Genomic DNA, 22,195 nt, shown 5'->3' on the forward strand with positions numbered 1-22,195 from the left:
TGACTGTTATGCTCTCTATTCTAATTCCAGCATAAGCAAATACATACAATAAAGCATGTTAAGAAAAACCTATTTTATTTAAGTTTTTCTTTTACAATATGCATGACTATGCTAAGCATCAGTTATAGAGATAACTTTCATTGTTTTACACTGGATCTTTATTACTGAGAGATGCCCCAAGAGAATAAACCTATTTCACTCTACAAGTGGGTGGAGGAGAGGTGGTACTGGGCAAGTTTGTTTCTTTTAAGTGAATTTGGTATCTGTGAAATGTATAGCAACTTTAGGTTTCCAGATTTTCTCAAATTGTTGTTTCCTCTCTTGCTTTTTATTTTTGTTCTTCTTCTTCTTTTTGTTTCTAATATGTTAAAGTGATCATTTGATTTTAGCTCTGCCTTCTAGGATTGTTCTTGCCATTCATCCAGGATAGTAACTCACATTGATCTGGAAAATAGACCCAAACAAATTACACTTAACAGAGTGTTCTTTTTTCTTAATAACCTCCTGAGGCTTCCACATAGACATCTCAAAGCTTCTTGCAGTATGACAACAATATGTTCTTCTTGGCCTTCAGTTCATATATCAGCCATACAATATATTGACACACTCACTGAATGAGGTAGTTTATGAAAGTCCCAGCTCATGCAAATGTTACTTGTTATGATATTATCTATGTTAGAGTATATAGGAGTATAAGCTTTTCTAGGATTGCACTATATACATTAAGCAAGTTTAATGAAATTAAGTAATTTAGAAATATAAGTAATATCAATTTCTAGCCAGTCATTTTCTTTATATATGTATAATATTCACTTGATTGTCTCTTAAAAGAAGAATTTCAAGGAAATATAAGTGTCATGTGTGTGAAATAGTTTTTTCCTTCCTTGGTAAGCATTATAGAAGGAAAGAGAAGTGACAACTTAGCTTACTCATTTTATGGAGCAACATCTTTTTTTATGTTTATATGTGCCCAGATTACAAGAAGGTTGAAAAGTAAAGACAAGGGAAAAAACAAAAATGAAAAATATCATGATCAGTTTAGGTAGAAAATCCATATTAGATATAAAATTATAAACAAGAAATTACCCTGATAATGTCATAGCCACAGCAGACAAGAGAAGAAGTAAGGATATTTTTGTTCACCCAAAGGGTCATTGCAAGTCTTCTAAAAAAAAAAAAAAAAAAAGTGTAATTATTGTTTTTGCTTTACCAAATTATTTAATAAAATATTTCAAAATATAAAGACCCTAATAAAATCAGATTTGTCTCTCCCAAAGGATAGTAGGTTTCCAACTGACATTGTATCAAAATAATTTTATGCATCTTGTGTCTGGGTGTTATCAGTACCACTTCTTCCTTCACCATCTTGGAGCAAATTTGAAATCATGGCCTAGACATATCTCAGTTACCAGTTTTCTGAATCATTGCTTGCCTGTACTCCAACAATGGGAATTACTTAAATCTTTCTTCTAAACCTCTTAGTCTCATCAGAATATCATTGAAGTCTGACTTCCAAATTCCACAAACCAGAATTCTTAAATTTTTAGCATGACTAAGAACAGTACGGAATCTAAAAATAGTTTTAATGTTTTGGAAATAAATTAGAATGGCCTTAATCACATCATATTAAGAAAATTAAATATGGCAGAGTCCTTATTGTTAAGACTACCTGAGTAGGGTATTCTTTCCTGAACGTCACTGCTATCATCACACCAGCAGTTCACCTTGCTTTAGAAGATGACTATGTATTGAATTTCCCATTACTAATTAGTAAAATGAGAATCATTTCTCATACTTTTGTGATTCTAAAACATGTATAGAAGACTATATTTACTAATTTTTGCTTATACTGGTAGTCACCGTTATGTACTAAACGCTGTATTTAAGCACTTTAATACATCCTCATTTAATCATTTAAGATAATGTCCCCATCTTACAAATAAAGAAACAGAAACTTAACGATAAATGATTTTCCCTAGAAACACCTACAGTAAAATGGTAGAGCCAGAATGTGAGGCCAGTCCTACTGACTACAAAGACCATGTTTTAAATATTCACCTTTTTTGGGGGGCGCCTGGGTGGCTTAGTTGTTAAGCGTCTGCCTTCGACTCAGGTCATGATCCCAGGGTCCTGGGATCGAGGCCCGCATCAGGCTCCCTACTTGCTGCGAAGCCTGCTTCTCCCTCTCCCACTCCCCCTGCTGTGTTCCCTCCCTCACTGTTTCTCTCTCTGTCAAATAAATAAATAAAATCTTAAAAAAAAAAAAGCTTTTCTTTTTTAATAAATAAATAAATATTCACCTTTTTGTACTGATAAGTAATGCTACCAAAACTGGCCTTTAATATGTGTGGGTTTTGTTTTTTTTTAAGATTTATTCATTTATTTGTGAGAGAGCAAGTGGGAGTGCGTGGGGGGAGGTGCTGATGGAGAGAGAACCTCAGACAGACTCCATGCTGAGTGCAGAGCCTGATGCAGAGCTCAGTCTCACAACCCTAAGATCATAACCTGAGCCGAAACCAAGAGTCAGACACTTTAACCGACTGTGCCACCCAGGTGCCCCAATATGTGTTTTTAAAATTTCTGACTACATTTGTTTTATCATCTAGAATATTAGTTTTGTTTAGATTCGTTATTTTTTCCTTTATAGTTTAATTTTAAAAGAATGCAGAAGAGTTGGAAAGGAAAAAAAGATTTCCTAAATGTCATAACTCAAGTTCCCAGTTAAGTAAACAAGCTCTACGTAGACACACGTAAACTGCCCCACATGTTAACTTTACCTAGAATTTCTGTGAGTGCTATTATCAATAATTCTTTAGGTTGTTTTGTTCCTGAGGCATAATTTTTCACTAATATTTGGAATTGATATTTATTCTGGTACATTAAATTAATTTGATAATTTTTGAAATTAACAAAATTATATATATACACAAATTATTTCAACTGTTATTGTAGTGAAATAGAATAATTACAGAAATAAAATTACAAATTTCCCTTGTCTTATGCGTGGATAGGCATGAGAGAGAGAGAAGTGTGCATATAGGCTTTTTCTTTACTGTTCTATAATTTACTTTTTTATTTCAAATAATTTTTGTAATTTTTAGAGTTGGTAAGCAGTTTTGCAATGAGGTTCTAGTGAACTGAGGTGGAGAATGCTATCTCTGCCTGCTTTCTGTAAGAATATCACACTGCTTATTTTCACTGTCTACACATTCGTTTTTGAAAACATCATTTTCTGTCCTATAGCCCCTGACCAGTTCTTACACATCATAGGCATTGAAGGAATATTTATTGACTGTAAATGCCTAAGATGATCCCTTTCTTCAGTGTAAACCATGAATTTAAGGTCATGTATTTCTTGTTATTTTATGCTAGATATTCCAGTATTTACTCAGTGTACAGCTTCAAAGAAGAGGAAGAATATTTCAATACTAATTAAAACCGCTATAATATGATGATATGGTGTCTAATGTACTGTTATGTTAATTCTGAGTTTATACTTAAGCATGATCCTCCAACTGAGAAACTATTCCAAATGACTGTGTTTAATATGGGCATTTTATATCTACTGTACAGGATGCTAAATAGTTTGTTTTTATTTTTCTTGTAGAAAAAATGATAATGAAGACAATTTACTATTCTCCCAGGCATTTTAACCATGTAACATGTAACATATATTATTTTGTTATTATTTGTTATGTTATCTGTTATTTTGACAGGACTTTCAAGCCCAGATAGGAAACCTCAAGGTTACCTTGCAACAAGAGTTTTTCTATTACACCTGTATGTCACATTCTTAAATGAGACCAAAATTTGCTAAATGTAACTAAAAAAGTCCTCTTGAGTACCTGCATGCATATTTATTTACATTTGAGGATACTAATATAAAGCATTGTGTTTATTTAGCTTATAGAGGTGAAGTGATGGAAAGACTTAAATTTCCTCTCCAGCCACTTACTAGCTTTATTTAGTTAGGTTACTTGACACATCTGAGCCCTGTTTACCCCATCCATAAACTGGGGTGCCCAGTAAATGTTATCTGAGGGTATTATTATTGCCTTCTGATGCAAGCAGTTAACATCTCTTATGCACCAAGGAAGGTTGGAAGAAATCACAGCCAGAGAGAGAGCAGTTTTATTCTCAGTGTGGAAGGAGTGGCAAGAAAGAATTTGGAAAGGGACAATTGAGGTTTCCTAGCTACTCCTCGGTGTACATTTTACAGCATAATTTTATTATTTGTCTTGAGATTGATTCTTCATATAGTAACACTATTTTCAGATATTATGAATGTTAGTGTATAAAAGCCAGCTTTGTTTCCAAGACTGAGAGGTCCTTTCTATCCTGGATTGTAATCATACCACAAAATTTGTCCATTTGTTTACCTGCCTACCTTGAAGGTGTGGCACAGATGGAAACTTGGATTTATGTGCCTGCTCTCTTCTTCCTTCAAACATTATTATCTTCTCTAAAAGCCTTTTTGTGTTGGTTTCAGTTTTAGCTGTCTTTGTGCTACATAAGTTGTATCCTTCTTAAGACAATACATGGTTATCCTGAACCTGACCAAAGTGTCTGATATCTCTGATCGATAGTTACCATTTTTTGCTTTGCAACTAATAAGAAGTTTGTGGAGAGCCAGATTTTTATTTTTTAGAGCATCCCCAGCTCTCTTGTGCCTCACATTATCGCTGAAGGAGTAATACTTAACCTTTTCATGGAGTTTTTTGAAGTTATTCTTTCTAAGGCCCAGGATACACACACATCAGATTTTGCTCAGAATTTTCCTATCTCAGCCGTCAAAAACTCTGAAATGATACACTTTTCCCTAATGTTATATCCCTTAACCATAGTTACTTGGAATTTACTATGTATTCAGTAATATGCTATGAGTATGTTTTATGCAGGTGCAGTTATGTCTAGAAGTTATTTAGAGACCCATTGTGTTTTGGGGGTTATATCCACCTTACAGATTTTCATCCATCTTCCTTCCAACTTTTTTATCATGTAGGTTAATGTTATATACTAATGAAAAGCCTGTTTCTGTTTTATCTTTCAGTTGGAAATTTTGTTCTAGCTTTCATTATTTTATAATTCATTTAGTATACTAACCTTTATGTGAATAAATTTTATTTCCTATTCCATTTCTTAAGCTCCTTTAGTATTCACATAATTCAGCTTTTTTCCTGATAAATTTACCAAGATTCTTGATTTTACCGATCATGCAGTGATACTGCATCTAAAGCTGTCTGTCCAGATAGCTACTAGCTAAGAGTTTGTAATTATTACTATCACCTTATTTTAAATCCTCCAAACTATTAATAGAAGTGGAAATAATTATTATACTTAATTATACTAATTGTTTTATCTGCATATTGTTCAGTTACTCACATCTTTTGACCAGGTTGAATGTTTAATTTATATATTATCTCAAGAACCAATAAACTAGTTTTTTTCTATTTTTAAAAATAGATAATTTTAAAATAATTTCCAGAATATCAAGTTAGACTTAACCATTTACTGCCTATGGAAGGTGTCTATACTGTCAAAAATATCTGAAGTTCTATTCAGAGCAGAATACAAATGTACAGTACTGGGATTTAAATCAGGTGAAGAAAGTCAGGAACACTGTCCCTGTTGTTCTACCATAAGCTCAATGAAATTTTATGATCATTGCTTATGAAGGATATATAGAATTAGATTTCTTTCTTATAATTTAAAAATATATATACGCACCAATGTAGGTATGTATAAGCATGGACAGAATACAGTGAAATTTAAGCATTGTCAGGTTTATTTATAAAACTTCCTCAAATTCTTTCAAATATCTATGTTAGGGTTACATGTAGTAATTTTACTGAGACTATAAAATCCAATCCAAATCTCCTTAAGATTGAGAACTAGACGAGAAGCAAAAATAGATGCTGAAGACTATTTCTGCCAGTTATTTGTAGTCTCCTATAGCATGTTCTGTGGGAAAAAGTCCATCAATATTACTTCCCCTGTCTGAGTATCAGGCTAGTACATAGGCGATGTGATTAGACACCTGACCTCTCAGATATAATGTATTTCCAACATAGTGTCCTTTCTAATATTCCGTTTAACATTTCTGATCATTGCTTAATTGTTGATTTAACAATGAAAAGGAGTATATGCCACTTTTTAAATCCCAGAACTGCAGTTTTGTGTGCTGCCACCAGATGGTGACATATTCTTTGATTCTTCCAGTGTATGTTCCCAGTGACAAGGTCAAGGTTCTAATATTTACAGCAAAACCACAATTTGTCCTTGTTAAACTGAAACAAGAATGTTTTCCTTATTAAAAATTAAAGTTATACTGCTTTTTTATTATCAGTACCTAAGGAGTAATTTTTTTAAGTACAGTTTACAGTGAACTCAGAGTTGCTGTGATCAGAAAATGAACTAAGTTCCCCAGGGAACTTAATAGTCGGGATCCAAAACAAAGAAAACAAAGAATAAATGACACATAAAGAACCGTATTGTTAATAAAGGGATATTTTATACCAAACACACAACATTGACTTCAAATAAATATTGGAGAAAAATCCCGTTTTTTATATTGTTTTAATACTCTCTTTAGTGAACTATATATTGCACCCAAAATAATCAGAATTCCACAGAGGCAAATTTAATAATTGGTTGTTTTTCCTATAAAGTGAGATTTTAAAAAGAACATGATTATTTCGTTTCCAACAAATTGCCTGAAAGTTGACTGACTTTCTTTTGTGCATAGATATCAGTGTATGTCTTAAGGATTGTTTCTCTTTTTAAATTGAAAAATACACATCTTTTAAAAAGTTAACTATATCAAATTATGTTCAAATATGAGCAAATTTTGTAAAAATTAAATGCATAAAACAAGTGGTGTGTGTAGTCACAGCTTAATTTCTTTAGGCATTTAAGACTTTCAAAAAATGTTTCTTATTCACTGTGAATCATACCTAGGAATTCAATCTCTCTAGGCTTTGTAACATATTGAAAAGACTTCAAAGCTGTTCTGGCTTCAAAACCTTTTCCAGGAGTTTGTCCTTAAACCTCTAACATCTTACCCTGCAAATTGCCTTGTTTTTCACATTTATGCTTACGGGTGCTTCCAATTAAGATAGTATTCTGATTCCTTCTCCTGTGTCCTCCTGTTAAAAACCCTGTCTTCACAGACTTTAGCAAGCAAGCCACGACTGTATCCTTACATTTGCAGTTTGAATTCCCCTTGAATTAACTGTTCCATTCGAAAGCTGGTACCCTCCTAACAGATATTTTCAGTGACAGTTGCAGACTTTGTATTATATGAGATTTAAATAGCAGAAGAATTCCTTTTGCAGTGCTTGGTACCTTTGAGGTCTTATAGATTTCAAAAACAACGTTGCTCAAAAACATTAAAAATTTAAGATTTTTTTTTAACTTAGATGATGATTTGAGGGCGTGTATGCCCCATCTCTCCACGCACTCCTACCTTTCTCTCTTGAACCACTGCAAGGAGTCCTTGCAGTCATTCTTATTCACAGAAATTAGTCACTTTTGTTTGTCAGTGCTAAGATCTCATTGTACTTGATCTGTCAGTGGTGTATGACAGAGTTGATCCCTCTTTTTTTCCCTGAAATACCTTCTGCTGGATATTTCCTACCTCATTGACTGTTCATTTCTCTTTTCTGCATCCTCCTCCTGTTCTGTCTTCCTAGGAATGTCCCAGGGCTTTGTCTCTTCTGGACCTCACTCCCTAATTGGCCCTCTCCAGGCATGGAATGTCACTTAGCATCTGCATGCTTGTGGCTCCCAAGTTCATCACCACTTGATCTAATATATATTTGTTTGTTGCCTCTCCTTTTACCTGAAGATAAACTCCATAAGAATATGGACTTTATTTCTGTTCATCATTTTATCTTCAGTTTCTAGAACAGTGCCTGACACGTAATACATAGTACCTTGCATGGAAGGACTTCTTGGCTTATGAGTAGTTCATATTTAATCTTGGCCACACTAATAAATCAGTCAACTATTACTTTTTCTGCATTGAGAAAAGTGTATGTTGTATCCAATTTTTTATTTCAGTAACAAGAAAGTTATCTCCTTACTACCTGAATTTATTTTAGCTCAACTGATTACATTTATTTTCATTGCTATGAGTTAAAATTTTAAATAAAATGGATTTTTTTTTCAGATTTAGATAGAGGGTTTTTTTAAGATACTACTTTTAAAAGACTACAATTTAGAAGTTCTATTAATTATTTGGAAAAATGATAATTTTAAGTACTTCATTTTCTGCATGGTAAATCATTAATGTGTCTAACATTTTTCAGTGACTTATAAATTTGCTTTGCTTTGTTTGTGTTACAAAACTTTTTATAAACAAAATTTGGTATCTCAGTAATAGGCTCTACAGAACAGTAGCACTAACGTTTCCCACCAAAGGTAGACTTAGAAAAGTAGTCAACTGTGTTTCCATACATACTGGAAAAATCATATAGTCATGTGTCCATATAGAAAACTAGGTGACAGTAGCTATGCTAAACTGTAAGTAATATTTCTGTATCTCCCACTATTTACAAAAGAAAAAAATTTACTTATAAACTTGTATTTATAAGTAAATGAGCACCAAAGAAAAGAAAACTGAGTTAAAGAAACATTAGTCTAAAAAGGAATGTTCATATTTGGTTTATGAGAGCAATGAGCCTTACTTAACTTTTAATGCATTTGGAGCTATCTTTATCCATTTAAATCAATTTGACCTTTGTTTTCCGTTTTAATTTTAGAGAAATATAAACCTGTTGGAAAATTTAGCAAAATATAAACTTTTTACTGAGGTGATTGTGCATACCATTTGAAATGCTTTGTTTCTGCTTGTGTTCTCTGCTGAATTTTTTTTTCCATTGAATCTGTGCTGCTTCTTTGCCAATGTTTTCCACTATAGAATCTCCATCTCACAACCTTGCTTCTCGCGAGCGCATTTACAAAACTTATGGTGTAGCTGGGCCTGCCTCTGCTCTCTCATCTCTGTCTCACAAACTCAAGGGTGGGTATGCGTGCATTCATGGATGGGCCATTCGTAGTGAACATAGGAGGTTTCAGTAAAGTTTTATTATTTCACCTCAGTCATTTCCATCCCATTCCATTTTTTTGGATTAAAGTTTATCATTTTATTTAAAATTTGATATTTTGGGGTAATTTGTGTTGTATCTATTCAATATTATATTATTAATTAACCTATTGATATGCATGGTTGTTATATTTATAGGTTAAATATTGTTTTTACTTAATTTCAGACCTATATAAGGTCTTAAACAAAATAGGTATATAGAAAGAAGTGCCTGATTTGGGGGTTGTAAAGTCAATATTATCAGAACAAGGTGGTATATATGTGTAAGGCATAAAGCATATTGTGATCTGTAAGAACATAGTATGTCATGTGACAGGGTTAGTCTTAAACTTATTTTTCTGCTACGGAATGTTAAATCATTTTCCTGTTTCAGTTTCTTATGAAAAACACTTTGATAATTAAGTTGAAATTTTTCAGTTTAACTTAGGTATCAGGATAGATATACATATGTAGATACATAGGTCTAAACCTACATGTCCCATCTGGCATTGAGTCTTCCTTATAGCATTTTCTTAATTACTTAGTTTTAATATTTTAAATTTAGAAATACTCAAACTACTATGACAACTGGTAAAATTTCAGGTAGTTTAAAAATATGCTTTTGGTCTTTTACAAGACTATAGATGCCTACTCATTTTTTTGTCTTAAAGTAATATTTAATTAAACTTGAAATCCTGTATTTTAAGACAATTTTATCAAGTTATTTTTGCACCAGTGGGTAACGTATTGCAGAAGTTTTTCAAGTAGTTTTCCTTTTTCTGAGAAATCAATAAAACGTTTTTACATTTCTCCTTTTCACAGTTGACAGTGATACCATATATTCCTATAGGATAATAAATAGTATTGTAGAACCTGATGTCTACAGTATATAGTGTTGTGTAACCTGATACATAGCATGGCATAGCACAAGATAGTATTATGGTATGTTAGTTATAGTGTAGTATTACATAACCTGATGATTTATGATTTTGGCACAAAAAAATTATACAGGTCATTAGTGAATGAATATGTAACATTTAACATGTTTACTAATTTGTTTGAAATTACTAAATTTCCATCCTGCCCTGTATTATTTTTTCTTCAGAATTCCATTGAGGTTAGACAATTTTTGCCTACTATGACTTAAACTTACATACAATAAATATAAAAAATTAAGCTAAATTAAGTGATGAATGTGAAAGTATTATATATGCTCTAAATATTTTATATTTATTGATATTTCTTATATTTATTGATATTTCAAGCAGCTACAACATGACAGTTTTTCCTAATACTTGCTACATGCTCCAAAACTTTTTAAACCCAAATGAAGAAAATAAACATCAATTAGCAGCACATGGGTCTACGATACTTAACAAACATGACACTCTTTTTAAAAAATATATGAAATACATTTTGGAAAAGTAAATTTTTCAAAAGGATTTGTTTATAATTTTGCAGTTAACAGTTCAGGTAGAAATAACTCTGCATTATTTATATACTTGGACTCCCAAAAGATATTTAGCTATGACCACTTACAGATCCTGAGAAAATATTCACCATACTAGAGGCAAAGAAATTAAGTGTACAGGTGCCTGTGCCCTCCAACCCTCTCTATATAGCAAACATTTTTTGCTAACTTATAACAAGTAGTGTTCCTGATATTTGTAAGATTCCATTATTCAGCCAACCACAGAGATTTCCCTTTATGAGGAATTGCACACCATGGATTTAGAAAGCAAACCTGTTTCGATTCACAAATTGATCTCTTAAAGAAAGGACTGGCAAACTGATTTACTGTTTACTTATTTGTCTAGTTTTACTGTTACGTATCGTTCAGCTTCTGAAATAAATGTGATGGTGAAAGCACTTCCAGCTGTCAAATTAGTAACAAAAACTAGTACTCCAAACATCACACATTGAAAATTAGTGGAAAGGACTAGACTGGTATTTAATTCTACCAAATACAGTTTATTTATAAAATTTGCTCTGTGGATCTACTATTAGATCAATAAGACGAGCAGCAGTTTGCTAAACTACTTTTGTACAGTTTGAGAGCACTTATTTGTCAGGATTTTACATCTTTTTATCTGTGCTCTACCAAGGCAACATCAGTATCTAGAAATTTTTTTATATATTGTGATTTTTTTCACCACTTTTCCCTCAAATTAGCCTGGTCTCTTACACTATTTTTATGCAAAGAACACATACTACATATGATAAATGAAGTTCGTGATAGAATGATAAAGAACTGTAGAAACTGAAGAGCATTGTATTTAGTATATTTTGCTCATTCAAAGAATGAGTAATTATTCTGAACACTGTTACGTTGCAGTTAAAATAACTGTTCCATTCATTAATGTGCTCTAGAGACACCATTTGCCATACTTCATTATTTTACCACAGAATTACAAGACTCTGAAGCATCTGACCCTTACATCATAGTGGCTACAGTTAGTTTTCCTTGTGGCCTTGTCAGTCATAATTATAAAAAGTGGATTTTCAGGGAATCTGAAATTTGGGAATAGCAGAAGAAAAAAGTATTTATTGAGCATGTACTATATTCCAGGACCCATTCTTGACATTGTATCAGTGAAGAGTAGCAGACAGAAATACCAGTCCTTATGGACCTTCCATTAGGAGGGCAGATTCTATGGCAATACTGTCTTGACCTATAGACAACTAGAGTGTAGACTACAAACACCTGTGTGCACTTGCATATGCCCATGCACACACACACAAGCCAGCCAAAAAACATTTCCCTACATTACCCAAATTTGTTTGCATCCCTTTTGCAAAAAAAGAGATACCTGCAGTATAACCAGTTAAGAGAGCCATCACACTTTACCACATACCCTTTTTCAAAACATATAAATACTTCTAGCAAGGTTTATGGGTTTTCAGTCTTTAATACCACTTGAATCACTTTAATCGTATTGCTTTTCTCCTGACAACTAATATTATGTGCATTAAAGGTAGACATTTTTATTTTAGGGAAGAAAGGTAATGTTCTAGGTTGACCACTTACTGGTGACAGAGACAACCTGGCTCTAATGCCTCAAAGGAAAGCCTGAGGAAGGAGAGGCACTGCATGAGGGCCAGGATGCCAAAAACAAATGGTGTCCCTGTGGAAATACCTAGTGCTCTGCCTGGGAAAGAGAGACATTTTTTTATCCTTTTTTTCCGTTATTTTCCTGACTACTTCTTTCAGGGCCCCATGATTCAGACATGTACTCCTAATTCTGAGGATCCCACCATTTTTTTTTCCAAGAAGACACAGCTCTAAGTTCTAACCAACTAAACTTAATGAACTAAATAAACTTTTAGAATACAATCTTTATAAACAGTAAGACTGCCTGAATTACATGTAATTAAATAATAACTTTCAGGCATTCATATATTAATTATAAATTCTAATCCAATCATTATTTGTGTTTCCTAATAAGCAGCTCTTTATCAGCCTAATTGTGTGTATTTCTGTACTTGAAAATAATAAATGTATTTATATATAAATTCAGTTTCCTAGTTCAGTAAGATCTGTACCATTATCCTAATAAGGATGTGAGGTATGACTCTACTGGAAATTTAGCTCAACTACTTTATATTTTAAAACACACAGTTTTTAATTTCTTATTCAAGAAAAGTAATAGTTATGGTTTTTCTTTCTAGTCTGTCCCTGAATTTAAGTTCTAATGAATAATTATACTGGCGCTGAGATTCAGATATCATGGATAATTCATACTGATGCATAGGTATTATTTGTTCAGTCTGTTGTACATCCATGAAAATAGTTTTTGGTGGAAATGGTTGTATAATGATGCAATAGAAATTTTACAAGAAATAGTACCCTTTTTTCCCTTATTCTTCAAGTATTTTTATCTATGACAATATAAATTTTTTAGCTATGTTTTTATTCAATATTTAGTGGCTATATTGTTAGTAGGTTATAGTTTTATTAACAATTTTCACTATGAAATGGACCATACAGGTGACCGAGGAACTATCTCAACATCTTCTAGACCAGTTTCTACTTCAGGAAAATCAGAACTGTCCTCTAAACACAGCAGATCTCTTAAACCTGATGGACGTATGAGCCGGACTACTGCTGATCAGAAGAAGCCAAGGGGTACAGAAGGCTTATCAGCTAGTGAATCCCTTATGTTGAAATCTGATGCTGCAAAGTTGAGGTCAGACTCTCATAGTAGGTCCTTGTCCCCCAACCATAATACCTTGCAGACGCTAAAATCTGATGGGAGGATGTCTTCTAGCTTTAGAGCTGAATCCCCAGGACCAGGTTCTCGGTCATCATCTCCTAAGCCAAAGACTCTCCCAACCAATAGGTCTAGCCCATCTGGTGCTAGTTCTCCACGCTCCTCCTCACCACATGATAAAAATCTACCTCAAAAAAGCACTGCTCCTGTTAAAACTAAACTTGATCCTCCTCGGGAACGTTCCAAATCAGACTCTTACACACTTGACCCAGATACCCTACGCAAGAAGAAAATGCCCCTCACAGAACCATTAAGGGGACGATCAACATCACCAAAACCAAAACCGGTACCAAAGGATTCTAAAGATTCCCCTGGATCCGAAAATAGAGCTCCTTCTCCCCATGTGGTACAAGAAAACCTTCACAGTGAAGTGGTCGAGGTCTGCACTTCAAGTACTTTAAAAACAAATAGTCTAACAGATAGCACCTGTGACGAAAGCAGTGAATTTAAGAGTGTCGATGAAAGTTCCAATAAAGTTCATTTCAGCATAGGAAAAGCACCACTGAAAGATGAACAGGAAATGAGAGCATCCCCCAAAATAAGTAGAAAATGTGCTAATAGGCACAGCAGGCCCAAAAAGGAAAAATCTAGCTTTCTCTTTAAAGGAGATGGATCCAAACCTTTGGAGCCCGCCAAGCAAGCCATGTCTCCTTCCGTGGCTGAGTGTGCCAGAGCAGTCTTTGCCTCTTTCCTGTGGCATGAAGGCATAGTACATGATGCAATGGCCTGTTCTTCTTTCTTAAAATTTAATCCTGAACTTTCCAAAGAACATGCTCCTATAAGAAATAGTTTAAACAGCCAACAGCCTACAGAAGAAAAAGAAACCAAATTAAAAAATAGACATTCATTGGAGATATCATCTGCACTGAATATGTTTAATATTGCACCTCATGGACCAGATATATCTAAAATGGGTAGTATCAACAAAAATAAGGTGTTGTCTATGCTTAAAGAACCGCCTCTGCATGAAAAATGTGAGGATGGGAAAACCGAAGCCACTTTCGAAATGTCTATGCACCACCCAATGAAGTCCAAATCTCCTCTTCCCTTAACTTTACAACATTTAGTGGCTTTTTGGGAAGACATCTCTTTGGCTACTATCAAAGCAGCTTCCCAGAATATGATTTTTCCAAGTCCCGGTTCTTGTGCAGTCCTTAAAAAGAAAGAGTGTGAAAAAGAGAATAAGAAGGCCAAAAAAGACAAAAAGAAAAAGGAAAAGACAGAAGTTCGACCCAGGGGTAATTTGTTTGGTGAGATGGCCCAGCTGGCCGTGGGTGGACCAGAGAAAGACACCATCTGTGAGCTGTGTGGAGAATCCCATCCATACCCAGTGACCTATCACATGCGACAGGCTCACCCAGGTAAATGATATTACTGAATCTATAAGCACTTTGTGTTAAAAAAAAAAAAAAAAAGGAACTAAGTCACTTCTGACTTGAGCTGCTCTATGAATTATGTTAAAGTAAAGGGAAACTGTTTAAAGTGCATCAATATCAGTTTTGTGGAAAATAGGTAAAGAAATTCTGATAGTATGGTGGTAAGGCAATTCAGTACAATGGTATCTTAATGTATCACATTCTGAAACACTTTATTTTTTAAATGTTTTATGTGTTACCCAAAGGGTGCTGTTAAAGTGTGTAACACAACAGAAATAATGACCTGTCCATACACATAGGAAAGATCCCAGTATTAGGTCTTCTTCGATTTTAGTGTTTTCCTGTTAAAAGTTGCAAATTAAATTAGACTACACTGATTTCCTTGGTCATTTTCCTATGGAACTGATCTCAACTATTTAATCAGAAGACTGTATTTTTTTAAAGATTTTATTTATTTGAGAGAGAATGAGAGAGCGAGTATGATAGGGGAAAGGGTCAGAGGGATAAGCAGACTCCCTGCTGAGCAGGGAGCCCAATATGGGACTCGATCCTAGGACTCCAGGATCATGACCTGAGCCAAAGGCAGTCGCTTAACCAATGAGCCACCCAGGCGCCCAGAAGACTGTATTTTAGATAAATATAAGGAATTCTATAACAATTGATAAGTATTCCCAAATTCACCTATTATGACTTTGGTTAAAATTTTTTTCTTTCTACATACCATACATGAAATGTTTTATGAAATACATGATTCCTTGAAATACATCATTCTTACAGAATATTTTGTCCAATCTTACTGGCATATGTCAGTAAACCTAAATGTACCCCCATCTTAAATTTATTTTTTTCTACCTGTATAGAGAGTATCTCCAATATTTTAGGCATCATTTAATTGGTTATTTTTTGGCCAAGTGGGCTATTTTTCTGATGCAGTTAATAGCCTGAAAAAAAAAAAAAGTCAGATACTTTCTTCAGTATTTTGCTTACTTTGCAAAGGTAAGTCATCATTCATGTGTAAGCATCAAGGATCAGATTGTTAAGGACACTTAAAGTGTATTTTTGCTCTTGTTTCAAGGTTGTGGCCGGTATGCCGGTGGACAAGGTTACAATAGCATTGGACATTTTTGTGGAGGATGGGCTGGTAACTGTGGTGATGGTGGCCTAGGAGGAAGCACTTGGTATCTGGTATGTGATCGCTGTAGAGAAAAATATCTCCGTGAAAAACAGGCTGCTGCAAGGGAGAAGGTATTTTTATTCTGTTCTGGCTATACTGTTCATGATAAGAATAAATCTTATAAAAATCCCTTTTTATCCTCATACAATATCAGATAACTCCACAGAATTGATATTAAAGATCAGCTTTTATAATCAGAATAATATTCAAATTTAATATTTGTACTGTTAGTTATTTTTAATTACAAAAATAAATTATATCTTGGGATAATACAAGACAACTAACCTGTGGCACATATGCCTTACTGACAAATGTTTACTGTGTAATTATTATTCATGGTGTACTACTCTACACATGTACATAGCTTTCCATCTTCACCTTTATCTCTCTCAACTCTCCCTCTTTTCCATTCTCCTTTTCCTTTTCTACTCTTTATCTACTCTCTTTGTCTTAATCCTTAATTATGTTGTAGGTCTATGGGAACTAGAGGCACACCTAACTAAAAATTTTGCCAAACATACAATGCACACCACACACACACACACACACACACACACACACACACACACACACACACACACACACACACACACACTGCTTACCCTTTAAAAAAAATAATTACATTTAGATTTTCCCAAGGAAAGAAAAGAAATAGTTTGTGTTCAAAATAAAATAATTTCAGACAGCTCAGGAAAAGCATAAAGTGAATGTTATTTTTGGTAATCACTATTATTATTTTAAAATAGTTCTATAAGTGTTTAATAATTTTTATTAGAAACTCACAATACTTAGGCTAAGAAATTTAAAATTTGAATCTAAGTAGGAAAAGATCACTGCAAAGTTTTCTTTGCCAGGTCAAACAGTCCAGGAGGAAACCAATGCAAGTCAAGACTCCTCGTGCCTTGCCCACTATGGAAGCTCACCAGGTGATTAAGGCGAATGCACTCTTCTTGCTGTCCCTGAGCAGTGCAGCGGAGCCAAGCATTCTGTGTTACCATCCGACAAAGCCATTTCAGTCTCATCTTCCCAGCGTGAAAGAGGGCATTTCTGAGGATCTTCCCGTTAAAATGCCTTGTCTCTACCTGCAGACATTAGCTAGGTAATATAACTTGGTGGTTGTTTTTTTTAATCACTTGGGATTAGTAGCTATTGTTGATTAATATCATGCTCTGAATACCCACACTACATTACCTTTTGTGTACAATAAAGAGACCTCCAGGGATTTATTTTGTGAGTTCCTTGACCAATATATGACTGGTAGGGTACACACTTTATGGGAGTCAAGATTTTTTAAAAACATGTAAATACTATATTAATTTGTATTATTAATACAAAATATGTCATAGAAACTAAGACTCTAGCTATCTTTTACTTTTTGGAAAGCTGACTTCAGTCTGTTAATAGTTGGAAGTGCTGAAGGGGAAAGAAACAATTTGCTATCGAAATCTTCCATTTTGTTTTTTTGAAGTATTCATTCTGTTAGCATTTAAATGTTAGTTAGCTGGGTACCAACTTTGTTCTAGACCTTGAAGACACCAAGATGAATGTAATAAAATCCTGACTTCCATGTGCTCACACTCTGGTGGGAAGACAGACCTGTAAAGGAAACATTTAAGATGTTTTATGAAGAGTTCTCTAATAGAAGTATGCATAGGATGCTGTTAGGGCATGAAGGATGGAGAGTACCTGAATCTTTCCAAGGAAGGAAAGCAATCTTGAAGGATAAATAGAAATCAGTCAAGTAGGTGATGGAGGAAAGCAATTCCCCACAGTAAAGCACATGTGTGAAGACAGACATGAAATAGCATTACACATTTAAGGAATCAGAGGCTGGTTAAAGCATTGGCCACTGGGAGAAACATAAGAAATGCCCCAGTAGTAGCTACCTAAGACCAGGTAATGTGGGGCTCTGTAGCCCATGCTAAGTTTGGATTTTATCCCACAGGGAGAACGGTTAAGGAATATTAAACAGGGAAATAAATGAACCGATTTGCAGTTAGATCACTCTGCTTCAAACATGGAAATTCCATAAAGGTTCTAACTAGAGGTGGGGGAAGCCTGTTCATAGTATACCGTTGTCCTTTACTGGACTTGAGTTGTACAGCCTATACTTCCGTACATTATACACTGGCATTGTAAACACACTTTCATATACCAGATTCAGACTTTTTTCAACAGCTGTCAAATGAAGATTTCTGGAAATTGCCTGCAGGAATGGCTTGCCAACAACAGTTCCATTTTAGCGATGCTGTCCTCTCTATAGCAGAATTATATAGTTTTTTTTTTAATTTTGTACTTACTATTTTAATAAAATAAACAGGAAACAAAATGAGAATGTCATATAAATGCATTTGAAACCAAGGTGGAGATCATTAGGTATGCCAAATGTAACAAATCTTTAGCTTCAGTCAGACGACTTAGGAGACTTAGGTTAACAACTCTCTGTTCCAGTTTGAAAAGGAAAGAATCAAATTGTAAAACATGTTTAAAAATATGCCACTGTACCATAATCATGGATTTTATATTTTTAGCCCCCTGGGGAATGGACACCCACACCCACCCCACCCCATGGAACATTTCATGGGTCTAATCTCTCTCAAATTTGATTCTTACATATGTTCCTACCAAAAATGGTGACTGTATTTCAATAGTCCATGCAAGAAACATGAGCCTGAACCAAGGCAATGATGATAGGGAGTCAGAAGAGAGGACACTTAGTATTCATAGGGCTGAGTGTTCACAGCTGGTCACAGTTGAGGACTGGCCTACCACAACTCCAAGATACTTTGGCCCAGGCACCTGGATAGTTGGTGGGATCATTCACCAAAACACTAGAGGATGGAAAGGTTCTCAGAAGAAAAGAAAATGAGTTCAGTTTTGGATTTGAAATGTTTGTGGTACCTGGAATATTTATGTGTGAAATTGTCAGACTTCTATTTCCTCCTACTTACATCTATGATTATTTTAATACTTCACTCTTACAGTTAAATGTGCTGCTTTTACTTTTATGAAAGAAATTAAAAATGAAAAGTATCTATGGTGCCATCATACTTGAAGTCACTGGATTTGATTTAATGCAGGCATCATCATGAAAATTTTGTGGGCTATCAAGATGACAACCTCTTCCAGGATGAAATGAGATATCTACGTTCAACATCTGTACCGGCCCCGTACATATCCGTAACACCTGATGCAAGTCCTAATGTTTTTGAAGAGCCAGAGAGCAATATGAAGTCTATGCCACCAAGGTATTTCACTTCTCCCCTCTCTATTGGATAGCCAGTGTTTGGTGGGAGAAAGACTTTGAACTAAAAAAGAATGCTTTAGAAGTTCTTTTGTATGTCCTTCCATCTCAAGAAGGACATTGAGTCAGCTCTGCTAACTATTAGAGCTGTAAGAAAAAGCATACATACATACATGAATAAGACAAAGTCCTTGATAGCAGAGGCAGACTAGTTGGAGAGAAGAGATCAACTGATGGAAGTAATAATGAAGGATTCCATTGTATGATATTGTATCGAGTGCTGTAGTAAATCAGACTAGAGAAAGATTAGTTTGAGGCAGTGCTTAGGGAAAGTTCCGTGAGAGAAGTAGCACCAAAAATAAATCTTGAACTTACTGGATTACCGCATGCAGTCTTCTCCCACTTGCTTAGGTATGGTAGTAACATCAGTGTAAAGACCTTCTTGAAAACTGAATAGAAGCATATAAATATAAAGCAGAGGGAATTAGGGTACCACTGTGACTTTTTGGAGGAGGAACTGCATGATAAAATTTCAAAGATAGTCTCACTAGTGTCGATTGAGAAGCTTATAAATTTAGTCAAAGATTTCCACTAACTGTGTGGAGTTGGATTATGTTGGGAATGATTATTAAAAAAAAGATGGATAATAGAAATATTTTCTAGTAAAAATCAGTGTGGCTTGTTGGCTAACTAGATAACGAAAAGGATAAGTTTAGGATAGCATCAAGATATCAGGCATGAGTAATTGCAGACACATTATCATTGGGAAGGAAGAAAGAATGTGCTTCTTCAGATATGCCACTGTGTTAATACTATGTGGTTATTATTATAACTAATATAACAGATTTTAATACACACAGTAGAACTCATATATCCAAGTGAGTATTTTTCCACTGAAAATACTTGCAACATTTCCCCCCAACTGTGTGGATTATTCCTCAGAGTTTTTTTGAGCTGCTTTTAAAATTTTCTCCAAAGAGTACAGTGTAGCCTTTTATATCTTTAAAGGTAATAAAGTATCTCTAAAGGAGATAGATTTTCTGGAAGAGTCAGAAGCCATTTTGAGACTAGTCTGATAAATGTGATTCATTGGGTTGTTATTACCCTTTAGGATCAAAATTAAGTGGTATAAACTTCTAGGTAAAAACAGTGAAAAGAAGGGGGGGCGGAGCAAGATGGCGGAGGAGTAGGAGACCTAGATTTTGTCTGGTCTCAGGAATTCAGCTGAATAGGGATCAAACCATTCTGAACACCTACGAACTCAACAGGAGATCGAACAGGAGAGTAGCAACAACTCTCTGAACAGAGAAGCGACCACTTACTGGAAGGTAGGACGTGCGGAGAAGTGAATCCGAGGCGATATTCGGGAGGATAAACGGCGGGGGAGGGGCCTCCGCCGGCCGCTTCTGGCAAGTGCTAGAGCCGCGGAGCACAAAATCGGACCTTTTAAAAGTTGGCTCGGCGGAGGGACGTCGCTGCAGTGGCTAAGCGGGGGGTGGAATCCTCCCGGGACAGTGTGGTCTCAGGACCCTTGGGGTCACAGAGAGACCGGGGGTGCCTGAGTGCGGCAGAGCTCCCAGGTGTCGGGGCGGGGAAGCCGGCTGCAGATACGGAGCAGAGTCGCGGGCTCTCAGCTCGGGGTTGCCATAAACTGTGATCTGCGGCCCAGTCGGGGCACGGCTCCCCCAGCAAGGACCCAACAAGCAGCAGATCCGGGGAGACTCCCCTTCCTTCCCGGGGAGGAGCGGTGCGGGAGCGCACTGCAGGGATCTGCTGGGTTTGGAGACTCCGAGCGGGGTCGGGTGCCAGAGATAGCAACGCTCGATCGCGGGCCGGGTGAGCATGGAGAGCGGCCGGAGACCGGGGACACGGGAGTGACTGCTTTTCTCTGGGGGCGCACTGAGGAGTGGGGCCCTGAGTTCTCGGCTCCTCCGGGCGGAGACTGGGAGGCCGCCATTTTCGCCCTGGTCCTCCAGAGCTGTGCCGAGAGCTTGCAGGGAACAAAAGCTCCTGAGAGCAAACTGGAGCAGCTTCCTTAGCCCGGACCGACAAGGGCGGGGCAATTCCGCCTCCGGCAAAGACATTTGGAAACCACAGCAACAGGCCCCTCCCCCAGAAGATCAACACAAACAGCCAGCAAGCCAAGACCAAGTTGATCGATCAAGGAGAATAGGAGAACTCCAGCGCTAGGGGAATACTGCACATAGATTCATGGCTTCTTTTTTTTTTTTTTTTTTTTTTACCATGATTCATTATTTCATCAAAGTTAATTTTTGTTGACTTTTTTTTATTTTTCTTTTTCCCTTTTTCAACCAACATCTTATAAATCCCTTTTTTTAAAAAAAAAAAACATTTTTTTTTTTTCATTTTTAGAGTCATATTTTATCCCTTCATAGTAGTTATCCTTGTTTTTGGCATATATATATAAGTTGTTCTCTCTTTAAAATTTTGAGGTACAGTTTCTTCTAACAGATCAAAATATACCCTAAATCACTAGTGTATGGCTTTGTTCTAGTCTCCTGCCTGATCACATTCTCTCCCTTTTTCCTTTTTTTTTTTTTTTCCTTAAATCTTCTTTCTTTTTTCAAACAACTTATCTTACCAAGTCCTTTTATAAAATCTTTTATAATTTTCATCTTTACAGTCATCTTCCATCCCTTCATTGTATCAACCCTTATTTTGTACATATATGTCTTTCTTCCTTTAAAATTTTAGGAGGCACTTTTTTCTAGCAGACCAAAATACGCCCAAAATCTAGTGTGTGGCACTGATCTATGCACTAGCCTGATCATATTTGATCATATTCTGCCTTTTTTGAATTGTTTTGTTTTTGTTTTTATCTTTTTTTTCTTTTTCTTTTCTTTTTCTCTTTCTTTTTTCTTTCTTTCCCTTTCTTTTCCCCTGGTTTCAGGTCTTTTCTGATTTGTATACAGTATATTTGCTGGGGACGTAGTAAACCTGTTAGCCTTTTGTTCTCTCATTCATCTAATCTCCTCTGGACAAAATGACAAGACGAAAGAAATCACCTCAGCAAAAAGAACAAGA

The 22,195-nt window shown here is 35.4% G+C and overlaps 1 protein-coding gene and 1 long non-coding RNA gene across 13 annotated transcripts in view; one reads left to right on the plus strand and one right to left on the minus strand.

Moving 5' to 3' along the window:
• The window catches only part of MYCBP2 (MYC binding protein 2), a 269,922-nt gene that overhangs the window by 195,090 nt on the left and 52,637 nt on the right, over positions 1-22,195 (plus strand). For 7 of the 12 annotated variants that reach the window (XM_027591552.2, XM_027591553.2, XM_027591555.2 and 4 more), the window contains 5 exons: positions 8,921-9,022; positions 13,074-14,717; positions 15,808-15,977; positions 16,761-17,005; positions 18,987-19,154. In XM_027591552.2, the coding sequence (XP_027447353.1) occupies positions 8,921-9,022; positions 13,074-14,717; positions 15,808-15,977; positions 16,761-17,005; positions 18,987-19,154 (2,329 nt within the window). The remainder of the gene's footprint in view (positions 1-8,920; positions 9,023-13,073; positions 14,718-15,807; positions 15,978-16,760; positions 17,006-18,986; positions 19,155-22,195) is intronic. The other 5 variants (XM_027591557.2, XM_027591560.2, XM_027591561.2 and 2 more) reach the window with 1 other exon arrangement.
• Positions 38-1,542, minus strand: LOC113921029. Its single transcript, XR_003519480.1, has 3 exons — positions 1,299-1,542; positions 1,087-1,165; positions 38-444 (listed from the first exon to the last, which is right to left on the minus strand). It is a non-coding gene; the product is annotated as an uncharacterized LOC113921029 (long non-coding RNA).

This window comes from Zalophus californianus, chromosome 3 (genome assembly GCF_009762305.2).
Source record: "Zalophus californianus isolate mZalCal1 chromosome 3, mZalCal1.pri.v2, whole genome shotgun sequence".
NCBI lineage: Eukaryota > Metazoa > Chordata > Mammalia > Carnivora > Otariidae > Zalophus > Zalophus californianus.